General features: G+C 47.1%; 1 protein-coding gene across 6 annotated transcripts in view; it reads right to left on the reverse strand.

The window, feature by feature from the left end:
• Positions 1-21,449, reverse strand: part of LOC311111201 (chromodomain-helicase-DNA-binding protein 9-like) — a 109,414-nt gene that overhangs the window by 7,406 nt on the left and 80,559 nt on the right. For 4 of the 6 annotated variants that reach the window (XM_084153904.1, XM_084153908.1, XM_084153909.1 and 1 more), the window contains 18 exons: positions 20,041-20,236; positions 19,530-19,703; positions 17,829-18,014; positions 17,459-17,569; positions 17,125-17,321; positions 16,023-16,222; positions 15,686-15,845; positions 9,001-9,090; positions 6,749-6,852; positions 6,201-6,318; positions 5,796-5,853; positions 5,577-5,625; positions 4,152-4,410; positions 3,757-3,962; positions 2,545-3,453; positions 2,204-2,373; positions 1,734-2,003; positions 635-821 (listed from right to left, as the gene is read on the reverse strand). In XM_084153904.1, coding sequence (XP_084010030.1) covers positions 635-821; positions 1,734-2,003; positions 2,204-2,373; positions 2,545-3,453; positions 3,757-3,962; positions 4,152-4,410; positions 5,577-5,625; positions 5,796-5,853; positions 6,201-6,318; positions 6,749-6,852; positions 9,001-9,090; positions 15,686-15,845; positions 16,023-16,222; positions 17,125-17,321; positions 17,459-17,569; positions 17,829-18,014; positions 19,530-19,703; positions 20,041-20,236 — 3,644 coding nt within the window. The remainder of the gene's footprint in view (positions 1-634; positions 822-1,733; positions 2,004-2,203; positions 2,374-2,544; positions 3,454-3,756; positions 3,963-4,151; positions 4,411-5,576; positions 5,626-5,795; positions 5,854-6,200; positions 6,319-6,748; positions 6,853-9,000; positions 9,091-15,685; positions 15,846-16,022; positions 16,223-17,124; positions 17,322-17,458; positions 17,570-17,828; positions 18,015-19,529; positions 19,704-20,040; positions 20,237-21,449) is intronic. The other 2 variants (XM_084153906.1, XM_084153905.1) reach the window with 2 other exon arrangements.

Genomic DNA, 21,449 nt, shown 5'->3' on the forward strand with positions numbered 1-21,449 from the left:
TTTTGTGGGGGGGGGGGGGGGGGGGGGGGGTAGAAGGATTACTTTATCCTATCCCAGGTATTCCTTAAAGAGGTGGGGTTTCAAATGTCTCCGGAAGGTGGTGAGTGACTCCGCTGTCCTGGCGTCGTGAGGGAGCTTGTTCCACCATTGGGGTGCCAGAGCAGCGAACAGTTTTGACTGGGCTGAGCGGGAACTATGCTTCCGCAGAGGAAGGGGAGCCAGCAGGCCAGAGGTGGATGAACGCAATGCCCTCGTTTGGGTGTAGGGACTGATCAGAGCCCGAAGGTACAGAGGTGCCGTTCCCCTCACTGCTCCATAGGCAAGCACCATGGTCTTGTAACGGATGCGAGCTTCAACTGGAAGCCAGTGGAGTGATATTTTATTTAATTAATATTAATATGCCATTTAGCAGACGCTTTTATCCAAAGTGACTTACAGTCATGTGCGCATACATTTTTACGTTTTTACGTATGGGTGGTCCCGGGGATCGAACCCACTACCCTGGCATTACAAGCGCCATGCTCTACCAATTGAGCTACAGAGGACCACCAGACAGGTATGAACTATCAATTGTATAAACAAACAATACATTGTTGTAAGAACAACCTTGTGGTCAGCCCTACTTTGTACGTACCGTGTGGGAAGCTGGCAGCCTGGGGCTTGGTGAAGTCAGCCAGACTGGTGTCTGAGGCACTCTGGAGCTCATGGAGCCTTGTAAGGTACTGCTGCTGGCTCAGGGGCCCCTCCTCAGGTTCTAGGGGCCTCTTCAGGGGCTGGCCGGGCCCCTGCTTCTGGAAGGTCAGCTTCAGACCACCCTCCTGCTGCAGAGAGAGAGAGGCTGTCAGTCAATCACACAGAAACACAAGGTCACACTGTCTGATGGCATTGGAGCCCCTTCTACAGAAAGAAAACGAACCAAAACATAACAGAAAAGGGGGAGGGGGTCTAAGTGCTTGTTTTGATTTTCACTGCATTGGCACAATACTTTGTTGGCTTGTCAGGCTTCGCTCTAAGAGCATTCTGTATGCTAGTTTCATTCTGTATGCTAGTTTCTAAGTTGGAAGTTGGGATAGCTATGGGTAGGGACACAGCATAAACTGTAGCAGCTAGAAGCATACAGTGGAGGTTGTCTATGCAATGCAGGGAAGGCAGCAGCTTTCAGCATATTCCTTATTAAGGTCAAGATTCCAGCCAAACTCGTCAGAAAAGCCCCAGCAACCCTGTAGCAGCAGTCAGTGGCCATTTTATAGAATATTTGACAAAAATGCTCCTCCCTCTGTTGCTATGGCAATGTAGGCTCATAGCTAGCTACTGTAGTATTAAAGCAAGCAGGAAGCAGGCCTGCATGGTTAATAGCCCAGCTGCCATCAGCCCCATTAGAGACAGAACACCCACAGTACTACAGCCTCATCACAATCACCCAGAGTAGAAAGCCAGCCCCATCTCAATCATATTAACCCTCTCAAACCCCAGTGTCTCTCCACACTAAGCTTCTTATTAGCTTCCCATCCATGAATGACTGATTTATGTCAAAATGTAATTACAGCCCCGGAGCCCAATCCACATGGAGTGGGTAGAAATTAAAGAGGGTATTACTATTAAACAAATCAGTGCTGTAGGCAGCAGCCAAAACAACAAAATCAAAATCCCCAACAAAACATGCTGAAACACCGCAATTAGGCTTTGGAGTGGTGTGGGGTCCTACGAGAGGGGAGTAACGGAAATCAACATACTTCATTCATTTTCACTGAGAACTCCTTTTCTCCTGCAACATGCTTCTTCACCTTTGAACCCTGAGGGGAGGCAGAGGGGTCCTCTGAGGCCGAGGCGGAAGCTGAGCAGAGGTTGCTGCTGTTGTTGGCCGCGGCTGCATTGTCCAGCAGCTTGGTGGTATAGAAGGAGGCTACGGCCCCTCCTGCCTCGTACGCCCGCCGGGCCCCCGGCCACTTCCCCTTCAGCACTGCCTGGCAGATACTGTCCAGACGGTTGATCATCACACGGTCCTACAGGGGGACAGGGGACATTATAAAATGGGTTGTTTGGATTCCTGGATGCTGATTGGCTTTTGCCCGGACTATATCGTCTGCTGGAAGGATGAAATAAAACTGGATTATCGTGAACAACACCCTCCTAAACTGCTGTTTCAACATGGTTGGGATTCTCAGGACACCCAAACACAAAGAGGTTTGGTGTGTGTGTTTACCTTGGGCCAGTAGGATGCAGCCAGCATGTATCCTCCCTGGAAGGGGTGGTGGTGTGAGTTGTTGCTGACACCGTTCTCTGTCACGTGACTGTCCTGCATCTCATCCTGAGTGGTGCTGAGAGACGCCACGCTGTCTTCGTCAAATCCCTTCACACTGGCCACTGTCGGGACTGGAAGAACATGCAATATAACTGTCATTTAGAAAACCTCAAACTACTTCAGACAGCCTAACAACTTTGGCAAAATCACAACCTTAATTGCCTCAATGGTACTGTAAAAGTCTTTCACTGCAAGAGCCAAAAGACACCAGAGAACACCAGAATAATAACAGCAGCACTCACCCTTGGTTTTTCCTTCCTCTCCTTCACTCTCACTGTCATCAGAGGAAGATGAAGATGAGGAAGAGGAAGATGAGGAGCCTGATGAGCAGGATGAAGACGAAGAGGAGCTGGATCCGGAGCGTGAGGAGGAAGAGGACGACGATGACGATGATGAAGAAGATCGTGATGAAGAGCTGGAGGAGGAGCCGTCCGAGTCGGAGTCTGACGCTGCGGAGGCGGCTCGTCTGGCCTCCCTTCGACTTCTTTTATTGGCTCTCTTCTCTTTCCTGGCGGCTGAGTTGGGCGTGAGAGGCTTGGTCCGTGCTGCCACCATGTGGCTCTCATTCTCTCCTTTCACCACCCCCAGGTCAGGCTTCTCCTCTATCCCTGTAGGGGTGAGAGGGGCGGGCTGGGGACTCCACCCTTCCCCCTCCACCTGACCCCCTCTCTCCATACTTTCCTCCCCCTCTGAGAGAGGTTCTTCTTTGGGCACTGCCCCCGGGATGTCCTCCCTCTCCCTCTGGGCTGGGGCAGGCACTGGGGACCCTGCCAAGGCTGGGTCTCTATTAGCCTGGTACTGGGGGTTCAGGAGCGGAGTAGAGTTCTGGGATGGCTGTTGGACTCCTTTATTCTGGCTGTAGTTGCGCTGGGCAGCCATGAAGCAGAGCTCTGGGTCTCGGAGGATGTGGTAGTCTGTGCGGCTGACGCCGTGCTTAGCGGCCCCGATTAGGAGGTCTCGGTCGTGGGTACCGGTCTCCCACCACACGGGCAGGTCCGAGCCCAGCTGGCACAGGGGCAGGCGCTCGTAGAGCAAGGGGTGGTGCAGGACCTGTTCCCTGACCTGGCGTAGCAGCTCTACTCTGTAGAGCGTACGAGATGCACGCTCCTCTGTGATGGGCTGAATGGACAGAGAGGGGTCCACCGCTGTGTCTAGAGAGGGGGAGAGAGGGAATAAGGCTGTCCGGCATAATTCATACATCTGTGTTTGCATTTTGTGTGAACTTATTCCACTCGCTGTTTAACTTTCCATAGATCGTTAACTTTATCACTTGCTTGTTTCCCCAGCATTTCCTTAAATCATTAATCTTGACATACTGTAGTACATTATCAGCAGGTACTGTATTAGTAAGCACACAACTCCTCTAATAAACAACAGTATACAGCTTATAAGTATATTGACTTCCACGCCTTTTCTACAGGTGGCACAGCATGGATGAACAGTATCTCTCTCACCTCCTTCTCTGGGTGGCAGGCGACACACTCTCCTGCACATGGCGGTGAAGGCCCACAGGTACTTCTGCAGACTCTCGTCTGTCTTCTTGTGCAGCCGAGCCATGGCTCTGAACTTGGTCCAGTCGAAACGGCCCAGGTCTGGGTCAAACACCACACCAAAGGTTGACACCACACGGTAGAAATCAGCTTCCTCTCGCCTTGTCCATCTGGGGAGAGCGGGAGGGAGAGAGAAACAGAGAGAAAGAGAAATAGGGGGAGAGATAGAGATATAGACAGAGAGAGGGAGGAGAGAAAGAGAACAGGAGACAGTGATAAGCACTTCACCCATCTAAGTGGTATAAGGTATAGACCGTGGTTAGGGTACGTTTCTGTCCAGGCCTTGCAGCTTCACTCACCTCTGCTGACGTTCTATCTTGGCGGCCATCTTGGGGTTGATAGTGTCGTTGAGGGTGGGTGGCAGGGGGCACAGTGAGGGCGTGACCTGAGTGGTGTGCTGTGTCTGGGCCTGGTGGATGTGGAGGATCTGTCTGGACTTGGTGTAGCGCTGAGAGGCCGTGATCAGACGTCTCAGTCTGGCTGTTAGTACTGAGGACGAGGGCCAGTAGGCTGTATCTCCTCCTCCACCTAACCCCTCCATCATCACTGGAACACCCTCTGGAGAGCACACACACACAATGTTAAACCAGGGAGAACGCTTTTTAAGTTGTTTTATAGTAGTGGAAGAAGTTGTGGTAGTTTCAGCAGTAGTAGCACTAGTCGTAGTGACTGTTTGTAGTAGTAGTGACTGGTAGTAGTAGTAGTAGTGACTGGTAGTAGTAGTAGTAGTAGTGACTGTTTGTAGTAGCAGTGACTGGTAGTAGTAGTAGTAGTAGTAGTAGTAGTAGCAGCAGCAGCAGCAGTAGTAGTGACTGGTAGTAGTAGTAGTAGTAGTAACTGGTAGTAGTAGTAGTAGTAGTAGTAGTAGTAGCAGTAGTAGTAGTAGTAGTAGTAGTAGTAGTAGTAGTAGTAGTAGTAGTAGTAGTAGTAGTAGTAGTGACAGGTAGTAGTAGTAGTGACTGGTAGTAGTAGAGACTGGTAGTAGTAGTAGTAGAAGTAGTAGTAGTAGTAGTTAGTGGTGGCATTAGTAGTAGTGACTAGTAGTAGTAGTAGTAGTAGTAGTAGTAGTAGTAGTAGTTAGTGGTGGCATTAGTAGTAGTGACTAGTAATAGTAGTAGTAGTAGTAGTAGTAGTAGTAGTAGTAGTAGTAGTAGTAGTGGTGACTGGTAGTAGTAGTAGTAGTAGTAGTAGTAGTAGTAGTAGTAGTAGTAGTAGTAGTAGTAGTAGTAGTAGTGACTGTTGTAGTAGTGACTGGTAGTAATAGTAGTAGTAGTAGTAGTGACTGGTAGTAGTAGTGACTGGTAGTAGTAGTAGTAGTAGTAGTAGTAGTAGTAGTAGTAGTAGTAGTAGTAGTAGTAGTAGTAGTAGTAGTAGTGACTGGTAGTGACTTGTAGTAGTGACTGGTAGTAGTAGTAGTAGTGACTGGTAGTAGTAGTAGTAGTAGTAGTAGTAGTGACTGGTAGTAGTAGTAGTAGTATAGTAGTAGTGACTTGTAGTAGTGACTGGTAGTAGTAGCAGTGACTGGTAGTAGTAGCAGTAGTAGTAGTAGTAGTAGTAGTAGTAGTAGCAGTAGTAGTAGTAGTGACTTGTAGTAGTGACTGGTAGTAGTAGCAGTGACTGGTAGTAGTAGTAGTGACTGCAGTAGATATAGTAATATGATGTGTATTGGTTTTGATAGTACAAAAGCTGAGTAGAAAGAGACAGGATAGAAAGATATAACTGACCTCCAGGATTATCTGTGACAACCAGGTCTCCAGGAGAGGAGGCGTCATCCTATGGAGGAGAGAAGTGTATGTTCAAACACTGGACACAATAACATTCAAAACAACTTGTATTCTCTAGTCTCTAAAAGGGCAGAGAATACACATGCCAGTCAGTGTGTACAGCAGCCTTATCTGTTGGCTGTGCTGGCTCTGCTCTGCCCCCCTGCGCTGTGGCCTCACCTCCATATCGTCCTTCAGCAAGGCTGGGGCAGGCTTGTATTCTGGGTCATCCACGTCCCTGCAAACACAGATAACAACAGTCAGTCAGCCAGTTAGTCAGTCAGTCAGTCAGCAAGGGCCACGCAAGGTGAGACAGGGGAACTTGCAGGCAGCTCCTAACAACTCTGAACTAAACACAGACTCAGATTCATGTCAGAAAATGTTTTTTATTTGTCAAAACGTTTCTGGTTTCTTCCTTTTCTAGCATAGCTTTATGACTGGTTATAAAAAGTGTTACAACAACTCAAACTTTTTAATTGTGTCATTGTGTGTCTAGACCCTGTCTGACTCAGTGGAGGAGACCAACAAGCTAGCTAGCTGACTTAGTCAGTCAGACTGTCTGCCATGATGTGTAATGTTACCTACCCATCCATGAAGTCATTGGCTCTCTGTTCAGCAGCGATGGCCTTCTCGTCTGGTCGGCCCACCCGCTCTAGGAAGCAGAGGGCAGGGTCTGCACGCACCGTGTTGTACTTCTCATAACCTGTATGAGTGGACGACAGCGGAGAGATAAGCAAACAGAGGTTAGCTAAATACGCTCATGGACACAAAGATATATATATATATTTAAACATACAGCTGGCCACTTTCCCCCAAAGGCGAGTGTGACAGCTGTCATCCAACGTAAACTAGATCCCAACGGAAAAACATGAAAACACCTATAGTACATTTTCCACATGACACTACAATCTCAGAATTGTACATACTATACTGTATCTGACCCTTTTTGCCTGTCTTCATTTGTCTAGGCTCTGTTCTAATATCCATTCTAGTAAACCCACTTAGAATACATGCCCAAAACATGACTTTATGCTAAGTGTTATGCTAGTATAGTAGCCCTTGTATCACACATTCCTAGTTGTCTCAGGCCTGTGCGTCAGTTAGCACATCCCTGGTCCCTGTTGTCGACTCACCGTGCTTGTAGACCCCCAACAGCAGACACTTGTCAGAGATGTTGTCCCACCACAGGGCTGGTAGCTCAGAGCTGTCGGGCTCAGGAACCCAGATCTTGATCTCACTGAGGAGGAGGGGGGTGTGAACAGAACACACACAATATGAGAGGAGGAACATGCCGATACATGTATAGCATGGGGAACTCATGGGTACTATGACAGCTGGGTTTCCATTCCAACATAGATTCTCAGATAAGCAACGGTGTGGAACAACCAAAACCCTGAGCTCCGATAAGACTTTAAGGTCAGCATCAAGGCTGAAAATGTGTTTGGGTACTAAAAATACTAAACGATTTTCCTCACCCACTTCTGTATATCCTCATCAATATTATTGGTTCTGAGAAGCTGCTGATCCATCTTTGAACAGCAGGTGGTGACTACTGACTTTCCTTCCCTGAGTCTGACTAGCTGTGCCCTCCTTCAGACATGGACTTTCCTTCCCTGAGTCTGACTAGCTGTGCCCTCCTCCAGACATGGCCTTTCCTTCCCTGAGTCTGACTAGCTGTGCCCTCCTTCAGACATGGACTTTCCTTCCCTGAGTCTGACTAGCTGTGCCCTCCTTCAGACATGGACTTTCCTTCCCTGAGTCTGACTAGCTGTGCCCTCCTTCAGACATGGACTTTCCTTCCCTGAGTCTGACTAGCTGTGCCCTCCTCCAGACATGGACTTTCCTTCCCTGAGTCTGACTAGCTGTGCCCTCCTTCAGACATGGACTTTCCTTCCCTGAGTCTGACTAGCTGTGCCCTCCTTCAGACATGGACTTTCCTTCCCTGAGTCTGACTAGCTGTGCAATCCTTCAGACATGGACTTTCCTTCCCTGAGTCTGACTAGCTGTGCCCTCCTTCAGACATGGACTTTCCTTCCCTGAGTCTGACTAGCTGTGCCCTCCTTCAGACATGGACTTTCCTTCCCTGAGTCTGACTAGCTGTGCCCTCCTTCAGACATGGACTTTCCTTCCCTGAGTCTGACTAGCTGTGCCCTCCTTCAGACATGGACTTTCCTTCCCTGAGTCTGACTAGCTGTGCCCTCCTTCAGACATGGACTTTCCTTCCCTGAGTCTGACTAGCTGTGCCCTCCTTCAGACATGGACTTTCCTTCCCTGAGTCTGACTAGCTGTGCCCTCCTTCAGACATGGACTTTCCTTCCCTGAGTCTGACTAGCTGTGCCCTCCTTCAGACATGGACTTTCCTTCCCTGAGTCTGACTAGCTGTGCCCTCCTTCAGACATGGACTTTCCTTCCCTGAGTCTGACTAGCTGTGCCCTCCTTCAGACATAGACTTTCCTTCCCTGAGTCTGACTAGCTGTGCCCTCCTTCAGACATGGACTTTCCTTCCCTGAGTCTGACTAGCTGTGCCCTCCTTCAGACATGGACTTTCCTTCCCTGAGTCTGACTAGCTGTGCCCTCCTTCAGACATGGACTTTCCTTCCCTGAGTCTGACTAGCTGTGCCCTCCTTCAGACATGGACTTTCCTTCCCTGAGTCTGACTAGCTGTGCCCTCCTTCAGACATGGACTTTCCTTCCCTGAGTCTGACTAGCTGTGCCCTCCTTCAGACATGGACTTTCCTTCCCTGAGTCTGACTAGCTGTGCCCTCCTTCAGACATGGACTTTCCTTCCCTGAGTCTGACTAGCTGTGCCCTCCTCCAGACATGGACTTTCCTTCCCTGAGTCTGACTAGCTGTGCCCTCCTTCAGACATGGACTTTCCTTCCCTGAGTCTGACTAGCTGTGCCCTCCTTCAGACATGGACTTTCCTTCCCTGAGTCTGACTAGCTGTGCCCTCCTTCAGACATGGTGATAGATAGAGACAGCAACAGTATGTATGGGAACAACCTGTCATGTTTGGTCTATTCCTTACCATGGAAAACATGAACAACATAGGCCTATGAATTAACAGGTTTTTATTTGAAAAGTGAATGTAAACTGAACCTTTTAAAACGATGTGTCTGCTGAATTTGTGTGCCAGCAGCTTACCAGAAATCCCAAACTTAAACAAATACTGGCATAGTGCTGGCAGCCTGGCTGAACTGGTTGGCATAACATTCAATCTAGCCTGAATAGCCACCGATCAATCCGACCATCTCAAAATAATGGAGTAAATAGTGTAATCCTCTTCAAATAATCTAATAACTGAAATTAACAAAAGTAGAGGACAGACAGAGAGAGCAGCTGTTTAGAGGTGTTTGGTTGTAAATGAGGTGAAAGTTCAGCTCACCTGGAGTCCACGCCGTCTAGTATCTTCTGGGACTGGCTTCCCATCACCTCTTGTTTCAGGTAGTAGAGCATTCTAACCCGCAGCAACACCCTGCACACAGACACAGCCCCGCCCGCGGTCACAACAAAGCCTCAGCACGCACAAACGCTGAGAGAGCAGAACGGCATTCACTTTCACACGCACTCACGTCCGTAAATACACACACACACACACACACACACACACACACACACACACACACACACACACACCCTCACACATTCACGGACGGACAAACTCACGCATACAAACACACACAATCGAAATCTCACACAATCACACTCTCTCTCACACACATTCTAACTTTTCTCCTGGATGACTGAAATACTGTGCCTAGCTCATCACGGTAGATCAACTGTCCATGCAAAGGGGAAACATTTTGTATTGCTGTATATACTGTATAAATGTTGTCTTCAATGATGCACTCATGCTCAAAATGGAGTGGAATAGAAAATATGCAGTCATTGCATTGTCACTGTGTAGTCAGTCACTGATGCAGTTTCTGTGTCATAGAGTGAGACAGTCTGTGACATAGAGAGTGAGACAGTGTCTGTGCCATAGAGAGTGGGACAGTGTCTGTGCCATAGAGAGTGAGACAGTGTCTGTGCCATAGAGAGTGGGACAGTGTCTGTGACATAGAGAGTGAGACAGTGTCTGTGCCATAGAGAGTGTGACAGTGTCTGTGCCATAGAGAGTGGGACAGTGTCTGTGCCATAGAGAGTGGGACAGTGTCTGTGCCATAGAGAGTGGGACAGTGTCTGTGCCATAGAGAGTGGGACAGTGTCTGTGCCATAGAGAGTGGGACAGTGTCTGTGCCATAGAGAGTGGGACAGTGTCTGTGCCATAGAGAGTGGGACAGTGTCTGTGCCATAGAGAGTGGGACAGTGTCTGTGCCATAGAGAGTGGGACAGTGTCTGTGCCATAGAGAGTGGGACAGTGTCTGTGCCATAGAGAGTGAGACAGTGTCTGTGCCATAGAGAGTGGGACAGTGTCTGTGCCATAGAGAGTGGGACAGTGTCTGTGCCATAGAGAGTGGGACAGTGTCTGTGCCATAGAGAGTGGGACAGTGTCTGTGTCATAGAGAGTGGGACAGTGTCTGTGCCATAGAGAGTGGGACAGTGTCTGTGCCATAGAGAGTGGGACAGTGTCTGTGCCATAGAGAGTGAGACAGTGTCTGTGCCATAGAGAGTGGGACAGTGTCTGTGCCATAGAGAGTGAGACAGTGTCTGTGCCATAGAGAGTGGGACAGTGTCTGTGCCATAGAGAGTGAGACAGTGTCTGTGCCATAGAGAGTGAGACAGTGTCTGTGCCATAGAGAGTGGGACAGTGTCTGTGCCATAGAGAGTGGGACAGTGTCTGTGCCATAGAGAGTGGGACAGTGTCTGTGCCATAGAGAGTGGGACAGTGTCTGTGCCATAGAGAGTGGGACAGTGTCTGTGCCATAGAGAGTGGGACAGTGTCTGTGCCATAGAGAGTGGGACAGTGTCTGTGCCATAGAGAGTGGGACAGTGTCTGTGCCATAGAGAGTGGGACAGTGTCTGTGCCATAGAGAGTGGGACAGTGTCTGTGCCATAGAGAGTGGGACAGTGTCTGTGCCATAGAGAGTGAGACAGTGTCTGTGCCATAGAGAGTGAGACAGTGTCTGTGCCATAGAGAGTGGGACAGTGTCTGTGCCATAGAGAGTGGGACAGTGTGTGTCATAGAGAGTGTGACAGTGTCTGTGCCATAGAGAGTGGGACAGTGTCTGTGCCATAGAGAGTGGGACAGTGTCTGTGCCATAGAGAGTGGGACAGTGTCTGTGCCATAGAGAGTGGGACAGTGTCTGTGCCATAGATAGTGGGACAGTGTCTGCCGCCATAGAGAGTGGGACAGTGTCTGTGCCATAGAGAGTGGAACAGTGTCTGTGCCATAGAGCGGAGTGGTGTGATATGATGTGATCTCTGGGCTGGCAGGGAGAGGAGAGAAGAGAGAGGCAGGCTGAGTCAGAGGAGAGATGCTGTTTCCATGACGCACCCAGCCAGGCCTCAGTCAGAGATGTAGGTGGAGGGTGGGGTATGGTATGCCTGATCTGTGATGGACTGGCATACATTCTAGTCTCCGTTCCTCTCTTAAACTAGGGTCTGAGAAAATCTAGCCTTTTGATCTGTCTAGCAGTGTGGCAGGTTAAAAAGTGCAGTGTAGATTTCTTCAGATCGTGTGTGTGGCCCTAGCTTTACACCTCCAGTATGCCACTAGCGGAGAGGGAGCGACATGAGCACACCCCCTCTGCAGGCAGAGCTGTGAGCTCCAGTGCTTGCCTCTCTCTCTCCCTCCCTCCCTCCCACCATGGAGTGTGGGAGGTATCTTATGGAGAAGGGAACCTCGCAGCACCAGACATAGAGCTCATACACGCACATGACCGCGAGCACTCACACACACACAACTGTACACACACTTGTAAAATACCCACACACTTATGTACATACTGTACTTACTATACAAGCACAGGATACAAACAGTCAGATACATGAAGGTAAACACACACCCACAATCACATGCAGATCATATACAAGTCATACCGAGAATGTTACACATATCCCAACAGAACACAGGCCTCGTAAATCTAGGCCAGTACTAGTAGCTACACACACTATTGAACACATATCTTCTAAATGTCATTATCATAGGATAGGGTTATGGATCTCTGTGTGGGACAGGGACAGTAGGGTGCCATTCCTGTGCATGCCCCAACCCAACGTCAGTCCACATTCCACCCTGAGGGGAAAACGCGGAGGTCAGCAAAGCCACAGAGTGTGTCCCCGTTTGGCCAGCGTGCCACCCATCGGACGATCCATGGCTCTGGGAACAATGGAGAACTTTCTATGGAAGCCCTGCATGGCTCTGTGTCTAAAGCCGGACGGCAGAAGACAAACCCTCCAACCAACCCCATTTAGAAAGACAGCACAGCAGCCTAAATCTATTTACTGTAGCTTTATATCAATAGAGAGGTATACTTTCTGGGTGATTTACATATTGACTGGCTTTCATCAGGCCGCCCACTCAAGAGAAAGATTCAAACTGTAACCAGTGCCTGCAACCTGGTTCAGGTTATCAGTCAACCTACCAGGGTAGTTACAAACAGTACAGGAGTTAAATCATCAACATGTATTGATCGTATCTTTACTAATGCCGCAGAGATTTGTTTGAAAGCAGTATCCAAATCCATTGGATGTAGTGATCACAATATAGTAGCCATAGCTAGGAAAACCAAAGTTCCAAAGGCTGGGCATAATAGACACTGCACTTGACACATTTATGAAATTGCTTATTCCAGTTACTAATAAGCATGCACCCATTAAGAAAATGACTGTAAAAACGGTTCAATCCCCGTGGATTGATGAGGAATTGAAAAATGGTATTGTTGAGAGGGATGAGGCAAAAGGAATGGCAAATAAGTCTGGCCGATTGGCAAACATGTTGCAAACTGAGAAATCATGTGACTAAACTGAATAAAAAGAAGAAGAAACTACACTATGAAACAAAGATAAATGACATAAAGAATGATAGTAAAAAGCTTTGGAGCACCTTAAATTAATTTTTGGGAAAAAAGGCAAACTCAGCTCCATCATTCATTGAATCAGATGGCTCATTCATCACAAAACCAACTGATATTGCCAACTACTTTAATGATTTTTTAATTGGCAAGATTTGCAAACTTAGGCATGACATGCCAGCAACAATTGCTGACACTACACATCCAAGTATATCTGACCAAATTATGAAAGACAAGCATTGTAATTTTGAATTCCGTAAAGTGAGTGTGGAAGAGGTGAAAACATTATTGTTGTCTATCAACAATGACAAGCCACCGGGGTCTGCAACTTGGATAGAAAATTACTGAGGATAATAGCGGACGATATTGCCACTCCTATTTGCCATATTTTCAATTTAAGCCTACTAGAATGTGTGTGCCCCCAGGCTTGGAGAGAAGAAACATTCATTCCGATACCTAAAAACAGCAAAGCCCCCTTTACTGGCTCAAACAGCCGATCAATTAGCCTGTTACCAACCCTTAGTAAACTATTGGAAAAAATTGTGTTTGACCAGATACAATGCTATTTTACAGTAAACAAATTGACAACAAACTTTCAGCGTGCTTATAGAGAAGGACACTCAACAAGAACAGCACTTACACAAATGACTGATGATTGGCTGAGAGAAATTGATAATAAAAAGATTGTGCGGGCTGTTTTGTTAGATTTCAGTGTGGCTTTTGACATTATCGATCATAGTCTAATGATGGAAAAACGTATGTGTTAGGGCTTTACTCCACCTGCTATATTGTGGATACAGAGTTACCTGTCTAACAGAACACAGAGGGTGTTCTTTAATGGAAGCCTCTCCAACATAATCCAGGTAGAATCAGGAATTCCCCAGGGCAGCTCTCTAGGCCCATTACTTTTTTCAATCTTTACTAATGACATGCCACTGGCTTTGAGTAAAGCCAGAGTGTCTATGTATGCGGATGACTCAACACTGTACATGTCAGCTACTACAGCGACTGAAATTACTGCAAAACTTAACAAAGCGTTGCAGTTAGTTTCAGAATGGGTGGCAAGGAATAAGTTAGTCCTAAATATTTCTAAAACTAAAAGCATTGTATTTGGGACAAATCATTCACTAACCCAACTCAACTAAATATTTTAATAAATAATGTGGAAATTGAGCAAGTTGAGGTGACTAAACTGCTTGGAGTAACCCTGGATTGTAAACTGTCATGGTCAAAACATATCGATACAACAGTAGCTAAGATGGGGAGAAGTATGTCCATAATAAAGATCTGCTCTACCTTCTTAACAGCACTATCAACAAGGAAGGTCCTACAGGCCCTAGTTTTGTCACACCTGGACTACTGTTCAGTCATGTGGTCAGGTGCCACAAAAAGGACTTAGGAAAATTGCAATTGGCTCAGAACAGGGCAGCACGGCTGGTCCTTGGATGTACACAGAGAGCTAATATTAATAACATGCATGTCTATCTCTCCTGGCTCAAAGTGGAGGAGAGATTGACTTCATCACTACTTGTGTTTATGAGAGGTGTTGACATGTTGGGTGCACTGAGCTGTCTGATCTACTGGTGCACAGCTCAGACACCCATGCATGCCCCACAAGACATGCCACCAGAGGTCTCTTCACCGTCCCCAAGTCCAGAACAGACTGTGGGAGGCGCACAGTACTATATAGAGCCATGACTACATGGAACTCTATTCCACATCAAGTAACTGATGCAAGTAGTAAAATTAGATTTAAAAAACAGATAAAAAAATACCTTATGGAACAGCGGGGACTGTGAAGCAACAAACATAGGTGCAGACACATGCATACACACACACGATAACATACACACTATACACACACAACACATGGATTTTTGTACTGTAGATATGTGGTAGTGGTGGAGTAGGGGCCTGAGGGCACACAGTGTGTTATGAAATCTGAAAATGTATTGTAATGTTTTAAAAATTGTATGAACTGCCTTAATTTTGCTGGACCCCAGGAAGAGTAGCTGCTGCCTTGGCAGCAGCTAATGGGGATCCATAATAAATACAAATACAAATCTCAACAACCATCGTCTACATGGCTATGTTTTATATCTCAACAACCATCGTCTACATGGCTATGTTTTATATGTCAACAACCATTATCTACATGGCTATGTTTTATATGTCAACAACCATTATCTATATGGCTATGTTTTATATGTCAACAACCATTATCTACATGGCTATGTTTTATATGTCAACAACCATTATCTACATGGCTATGTTTTATATGTCAACAACCATTATCTATATGGCTATGTTTTATATGTCAACAACCATTATCTACATGGCTATGTTTTATATGTCAACAACCATTATCTATATGGCTATGTTTTATATGTCAACAACCATTATCTACATGGCTATGTTTTATATGTCAACAACCATTATCTATATGGCTACGTTTTATATGTCAACAACCATTATCTATATGGCTATGTTTTATATCTTAACAACCATTATCTATATGGCTATGTTTTATATCTCAACAACCATTATCTACATGGCTATGTTTTATATCTTAACAACCATTATCTATATGGCTATGTTTTATATCTCAACAACCATTATCTATATGGCTATGTTTTATATCTCAACAACCATTATCTACTAACTTATAGGTTCATGTCAAACCATTTCATAGGATGTAAGATTCGTTTTCTTCTTCTTCTCATCATCGATGTAGCTTTATATAAAAAATATAAAATCGCTGTCTGTAGTGTAGTGTAATCAGTTTTTTTCTATCTGTCAGTAAAATATCAATGACAGTTATTAGTTTTGGTTAAAATCCCATTTAGATGATTATCATTCAGCAGTGTAATGTGTAATCTGATTCATGGTCATTAATAGAAGAAAGCAACAAATGGAGAAGATGGCTGCTTCAATTTGTCTTAATTACAGACAGTGGTGTTGATGTGCAGGAGTCAAATCTCTGCTACAGACAAAAACATACAATTATGTTTTCACACAGGCTAGTGTCAATACACTGAAGCAAACAGAGGAAAACTCAAAATATGAGACGTTTCATAAATTCTACCTCAACTCTATATAAGACTAGCTTCTTACTTGTTGCAGTGGTGTTTGAGGTGCTTCTTGTATCCCTCGTCCTGCAGCATGTGTTCTGGGTTGTGTTTCCTGATCCACTCAGCCTTCTGGATATCAAACGTGCTGGACTGAATCTTCATCTTCTTGCCCTTCCTGCCTCTGGGGACCGGGGTCGACAGACCTGAGGGAGGGACACAGATATCATTTTTGGTTACGGACACATTAAAAACATTAACAGTAAACCAATAGCACAGTGGTAAGGGGAAATGCCCTTTAAAGGAAGAATTCCTTGAGAGGAACCAGATTCTAATCTGTAGTTGGACCACTGAGGTTTGGTCATTGTGAGGTTGTAACGTACCCAGGTGGTTCTGTAGTTCCTTGGTCTGTCCGTCCTCGGCGGGGGCGATCAGGTCCCACATGAAGCTCTTGATCTTGTCGTCACCGCGGTAGTGAACCAGACAGTAGGCCAGAAGGGCTCTGCAGATAGACTCTACATCACGCTCTGTCAGCTGCTTCTTAAAACGACCATGGAGCAGGATGTCCTTCCAACGACCCCACCTGGACCACACAGGAGAGGAGAGGGTCAATACTGGAGACAAATACTGTACAATATAGATGGACAACGCAGGAGCACCTCAGTACAGACACAACACTGTACAATATAGATGGACAACACAGGAGCGCCTCAGTACAGACACAACACTGTACAATATAGATGGACAACGCAGGAGCGCCTCAGTACAGACACAACACTGTACAATATAGATGGACAACGCAGGAGAGCCTCAGTACAGACACAACACTGTACAATATAGATGGACAACACAGGAGCGCCTCAGTACAGACACAACACTGTACAATATAGATGGACAACACAGGAGAGCCTCAGTACAGACACAACACTGTACAATATAGATGGACAACGCAGGAGCGCCTCAGTACAGACACAACACTGTACAATATAGATGGACAACACAGGAGCGCCTCAGTACAGACACAACACTGTACAATATAGATGGACAACACAGGAGCGCCTCAGTACAGACACAACACTGTACAATATAGATGGACAACGCAGGAGAGCCTCAGTACAGACACAACACTGTACAAAATAGATGGACAACACAGGAGCGCCTCAGTACAGACACAACACTGTACAATATAGATGGACAACACAGGAGCGTCTCAGTACAGACACAACACTGTCCAGCAGTTACACTAAGAACAAGATGTGTTTGGTCTGGGCTGAAACTCAAGTCTGCACATCCTGTGGGTCCCCAAGACATTTGCATTTACATTTTAGTCATTTAGCAGACGCTCTTATCCAGAGCGACTTACAGTTAGTGAGTGCATACATGTTCATGCCACTGGCTAAGACCAGTATTAAATAACATTGTTATTTAGTATCAATGTTGGTTTGTATATTATCTAGCAGAAGTGGTCCAGTCACTGACACTGACCCGTATACTAGTAGGTTCTTCTCCACTCTGAAGCACTCTGTCCTGCCGTAGCTGTTGAGGCGGTCGTGGGGCCGGCGGAGCTTGGGCTTGTCCTCGTTGTCACTCTCCCCCTCTGACAGCTCTGCCAGCTCGTCCTTGGTGGCACTGAAGGGTCGGGTCTGCTTCCTCACCCTCGGAGTGTCAATTACCAGGCTGTTCTGTTGTGGAATAGGAGAGGAACACACACAGATAGTCAGATACTATTGTAGCAAATTCACTCATCGCATTGATCTCATATATAACATACCATGGCCAAAAAGAGCAGATTTAGTGTTTAAACTAAAGCATTACTTACTCTGTCATTGGCAGTGTCCATGTCAATCTCAGCTTTTTTGGCCCACTTGTCCCAGAAGTTGGGGTCGTCCAGAGAGATGTCTGTGCGGTTTCCGGACGCCACAAAACTGGCCTGAGAGAGAGAGAGAGAGGAAGTCAGTATATCACATTAAACCTTGATAATCTGATTCACTGTTCTTCCTGAGTCTCCTTCAATGAATAGTCCAAGTCTCCTAACAGAGCTGAGAGTATGTGATGAAGAGTGACATGAGAGTAGACAGGAGACACTGGTTACTACTGCTAGTCATGCAGAAAGGATAGCAACATCTAAACAATGACCACAACTAGGCATATCATGTTCAATGTGCTGTGCTCCTTCAGTCACTGGATACCTTAGCAAAGGTAGATCCCCGTCCCTCAGACTCAATGGTGATGGTCTTGGTCCTACGTTGGAGGATCTGGTCAATGTCCTCCTCACAGAACTTGGCCCCCTCATCCTCATCGTCCATCAGAGCTCCATACGCCCCTTTCCTCAGCAGGTCCTCGATCTCTTTCTTAGACAGCTGCTGCTGGGTCGGCTGGAGAGAGGTGAGGGGAGGGGGAAACAGAGAGAGGGGAGGGGAGAAGGAGAAGGAGAGGGGGAAAGAGGAAAGGGAGGAAAGGGAGGGGAAGAAGGAGAGGGGGAAACAGAGAGAAGGGAGGGGGATAAGGAGAGGGGGAAACAGAGAGAGGGGAGGGGAGAGGGGGAAACAGAGAGAGGGGAGGGGGATAAGGAGAAAGAGAGAGGGGAGGGGAGAGGGGGAAGAGAGAGGGGAGGGGAGAGGGGGAAAGAGAGAGAGGGGAGGGGGATAAGGAGAGGGGGAAACAGAGAGAGGTGAGGGGGAGAAGGAGAAAGAGAGAGGGGAGGGGAGAGGGGGAACAGAGAGAGGGGAGGGGGATAAGGAGAAAGAGAGAGGGGAGGGGAGAGGGAGAAGGAGAGGGGGAAACAGAGAGAGGGGAGCGGGATAAGGAGAGGGGGAAACAGAGAGAGGGGAGGGGGATAAGGAGAGGGGGAAACAGAGAGAGATGAGGGGGATAAGGAGAGGGGGAAACAGAGAGAGGGGAGGGGGATAAGGAGAGGGGGAAACAGAGAGAGGGGAGGGGGATAAGGAGAGGGGGAAACAGAGAGAGGGGAGGGGGATAAGGAGAGGGGGAAACAGAGAGAGGGGAGCGGGGAGCGGGATAAGGAGAGGGGGAAACAGAGAGAGGGGAGGGGGATAAGGAGAGGGGGAAACAGAGAGAGGGGAGGGGGATAAGGAGAGGGGGAAACAGAGAGAGGGGAGGGGGATAAGGAGAGGGGGAAACAGAGAGAGGGGAGGGGAATAAGGAGAGGGGGAAACAGAGAGAGTGGAGGGGGATAAGGAGAGGGGGAAACAGAGAGAGCGTTAGGGGAACTGATGATGGACTACAGTAGATCACAGACTGGACTATTTACACATTACATCATTGTACACACATACATGTATATAACACATGCACACACATTAATACCACTCAACAACAGACAGACGGACAGACGTACAGATAGACACTCTAGTGTGAGAAATGCAGAGGAGAGAGACAGTTGGTTGAACTGAAGCTGAACTGGATCACGTGCTAGATCTTTTTAAATGTTAAAGATAGCAGCAACCCCCAGCTGACCCACGGTGTGTTAGTATGCAGCTGGTGGCGCTAACGTCTGCTCAGAGACTCTTCTGTTCACAGGCAACACTTTCTTCCTGATAGTTCAGCTAATCCAGAGAGAGGAACAGCTAAGCTCCTCCTACACACTGATGATGCACTAAGAGGATATCTCAAAGCTGTGTTTATTATCCTGACTAGTCCCTTTCCTACACTCTCATTTGGTAGAATGGACTTACCGTAATATAGAAGACACAGCCATGGCATGGTCATACTTCTGGACTTCATCATATTGTCCCCTTGGGAGCATAGAGCATCCACCGGGCTGATACAGGTGCTACAGAGTGTGTGTGTGTGTGTGTGTGTGTGTGTGTGTGTGTGTGTGTGTGTGTGTGTGTGTGTGTGTGTGTGTATGACGGACACGGCAGACTCACCCCTCCTCCCGGCACGCTGTTCTCCCTGCCACTCATGCTCTGCAGCACAGCCTTGTCCAGGCCCAGTTTGAGGCTGGCCCGGTCAAACATCTCCCGCTCGTAAGAGTTCCTGGTGATCAGACGGTACACCTTCACCGCCTTGTTCTGACCAATCCTATGGCAGCGAGCCTGGGCCTGAGAATAACAGAAAAAAAGCCCAATACATTTAATATCTAAATTGTCCAACAAAAATCACTCCAGGATAAAGATCATTGCTGCTATAATAATATAATATATGCCATTTAGCAGACACTTTTATCCAAAGCGACTTACAGTCATGCATGCATACATTTTACTATCCAAGCTGTGTGTAAATTAAAAAGTGAAACAATTATAATAGGATATAAAGACACTTCTCAATTCAAGGTCTTCCTGAATTGACTAAATTAAAATAGGAAGTGACCACACCTTTTTTGCCCATTCTATTTCAGTGGAGGCTGGTGTCACTTTAAATGTCTGTGTGTGTCTTTACCTGCAGGTCGTTCTGTGGGTTCCAGTCCGAGTCAAAGATAATACAGGTGTCAGCAGCAGTCAAGTTGATGCCCAGACCTCCAGCCCGGGTACACAGCAGGAACACAAAGCGGTCCGAGTCTGGTTTGCTGAAGCGGTCTATAGCTGCCTGACGCAGGTTACCTCTCACTCTGCCATCGATCCGCTCATACAGGTATCTGAGGAACACAGGACCATGCAGGGTTGGAGAAGGATCTTCTAGTACACATCCAAGTATCACGTATGTCAACATTTACATACAGCACGACACAGAGAGTTACAACATCAACCATCACACATTAAGGGGCCTCCAATTGCTACACAATATTTCCAGGAATTTGTTTTTGTCATCCACTTTCAAACAACATTCAGTAGTTCTCTTCCTCTTTTCTCCATTCCTGTCTCTCTTTTCCCCTCTCGCTCTATTTTTCTCTCTCTTCCTCCTTTCATCCTTCCTCCCCCTCTCTCTGGCAGAGAACAAGGTAGTTTAGCTCGTTGATCACAGGCAGCCTCTTTCCCAGGAGACCTGGCCTCGCCCCTGCCTTACCCCACCTCCTACGCCTACCCCTCATCTTCTTCCCCTCACACACCTCACCTCTCAGTGATCCACCTCCCTCCCTCCACCCGCCCAGACTCCTCTCTCCCTCTGTCTGATGTGGGAGCGCCCCGAGGGGGTCTGTGACCTGCCGCTGAACCCCGGCTAAGCCTTGCCTAGCCACAGAGACGAGCGGAGCACCTCGCCTTGTGTGTTTACACTGGTTTGGTTCGGGGTTTGAGTGCCAGAGAGAAGCAGAGAGGGGAGAAAAACACAGGGCCAGGCCCGGGGTAGTGAGACAGAGACAAGAGGAGAGGATAGAGAGGGAGAAGAAGAGAGATGACAGAGATATCAAGAGGGAGAGGGAGAAAGAGATAGAGAGACCACACAGACCAGGCCAGTCGCCTTCTTTCCACAGCTCAGACGGGCTGCTGGGATAATATCCTTTTCATTTAGCGCCGCAAACAGGAAGCTCATTAAGCCAGGAGATTAAGACCTTGAATGAGAGGGTCTTGGTACATTCTTCTGCTTCTGTTACACAGTCTTTATCATCTCCCTGCTCTGGGTAGCATTATGGAGCAATGAGCACGGGGGGGCTTTAAAAGGCTCTTTCTCAGACAGTCACTGGAGAGAGAGAAGCTAATGCTTAGAGATTCAGCATTTCTCTTAAACTAAATTCAATTTAATAAGGGAAGTACTGGAGTGATTCAGCTTTTGCTGCACTGCAGACTGCTAGCGAGCTAACACCAGATAATAAGACATAAATATGTCACTTTGAAAATGGAGATGAAAAATGGAAATTACACAACGTCTACTACCCTCTCAAGCATGATTCCTGTCTTCTTCCTCATCAGCCT

This window comes from Coregonus lavaretus (assembly GCF_964263955.1).
Source record: "Coregonus lavaretus genome assembly, chromosome: 37".
Lineage (NCBI taxonomy): Eukaryota > Metazoa > Chordata > Actinopteri > Salmoniformes > Salmonidae > Coregonus > Coregonus lavaretus.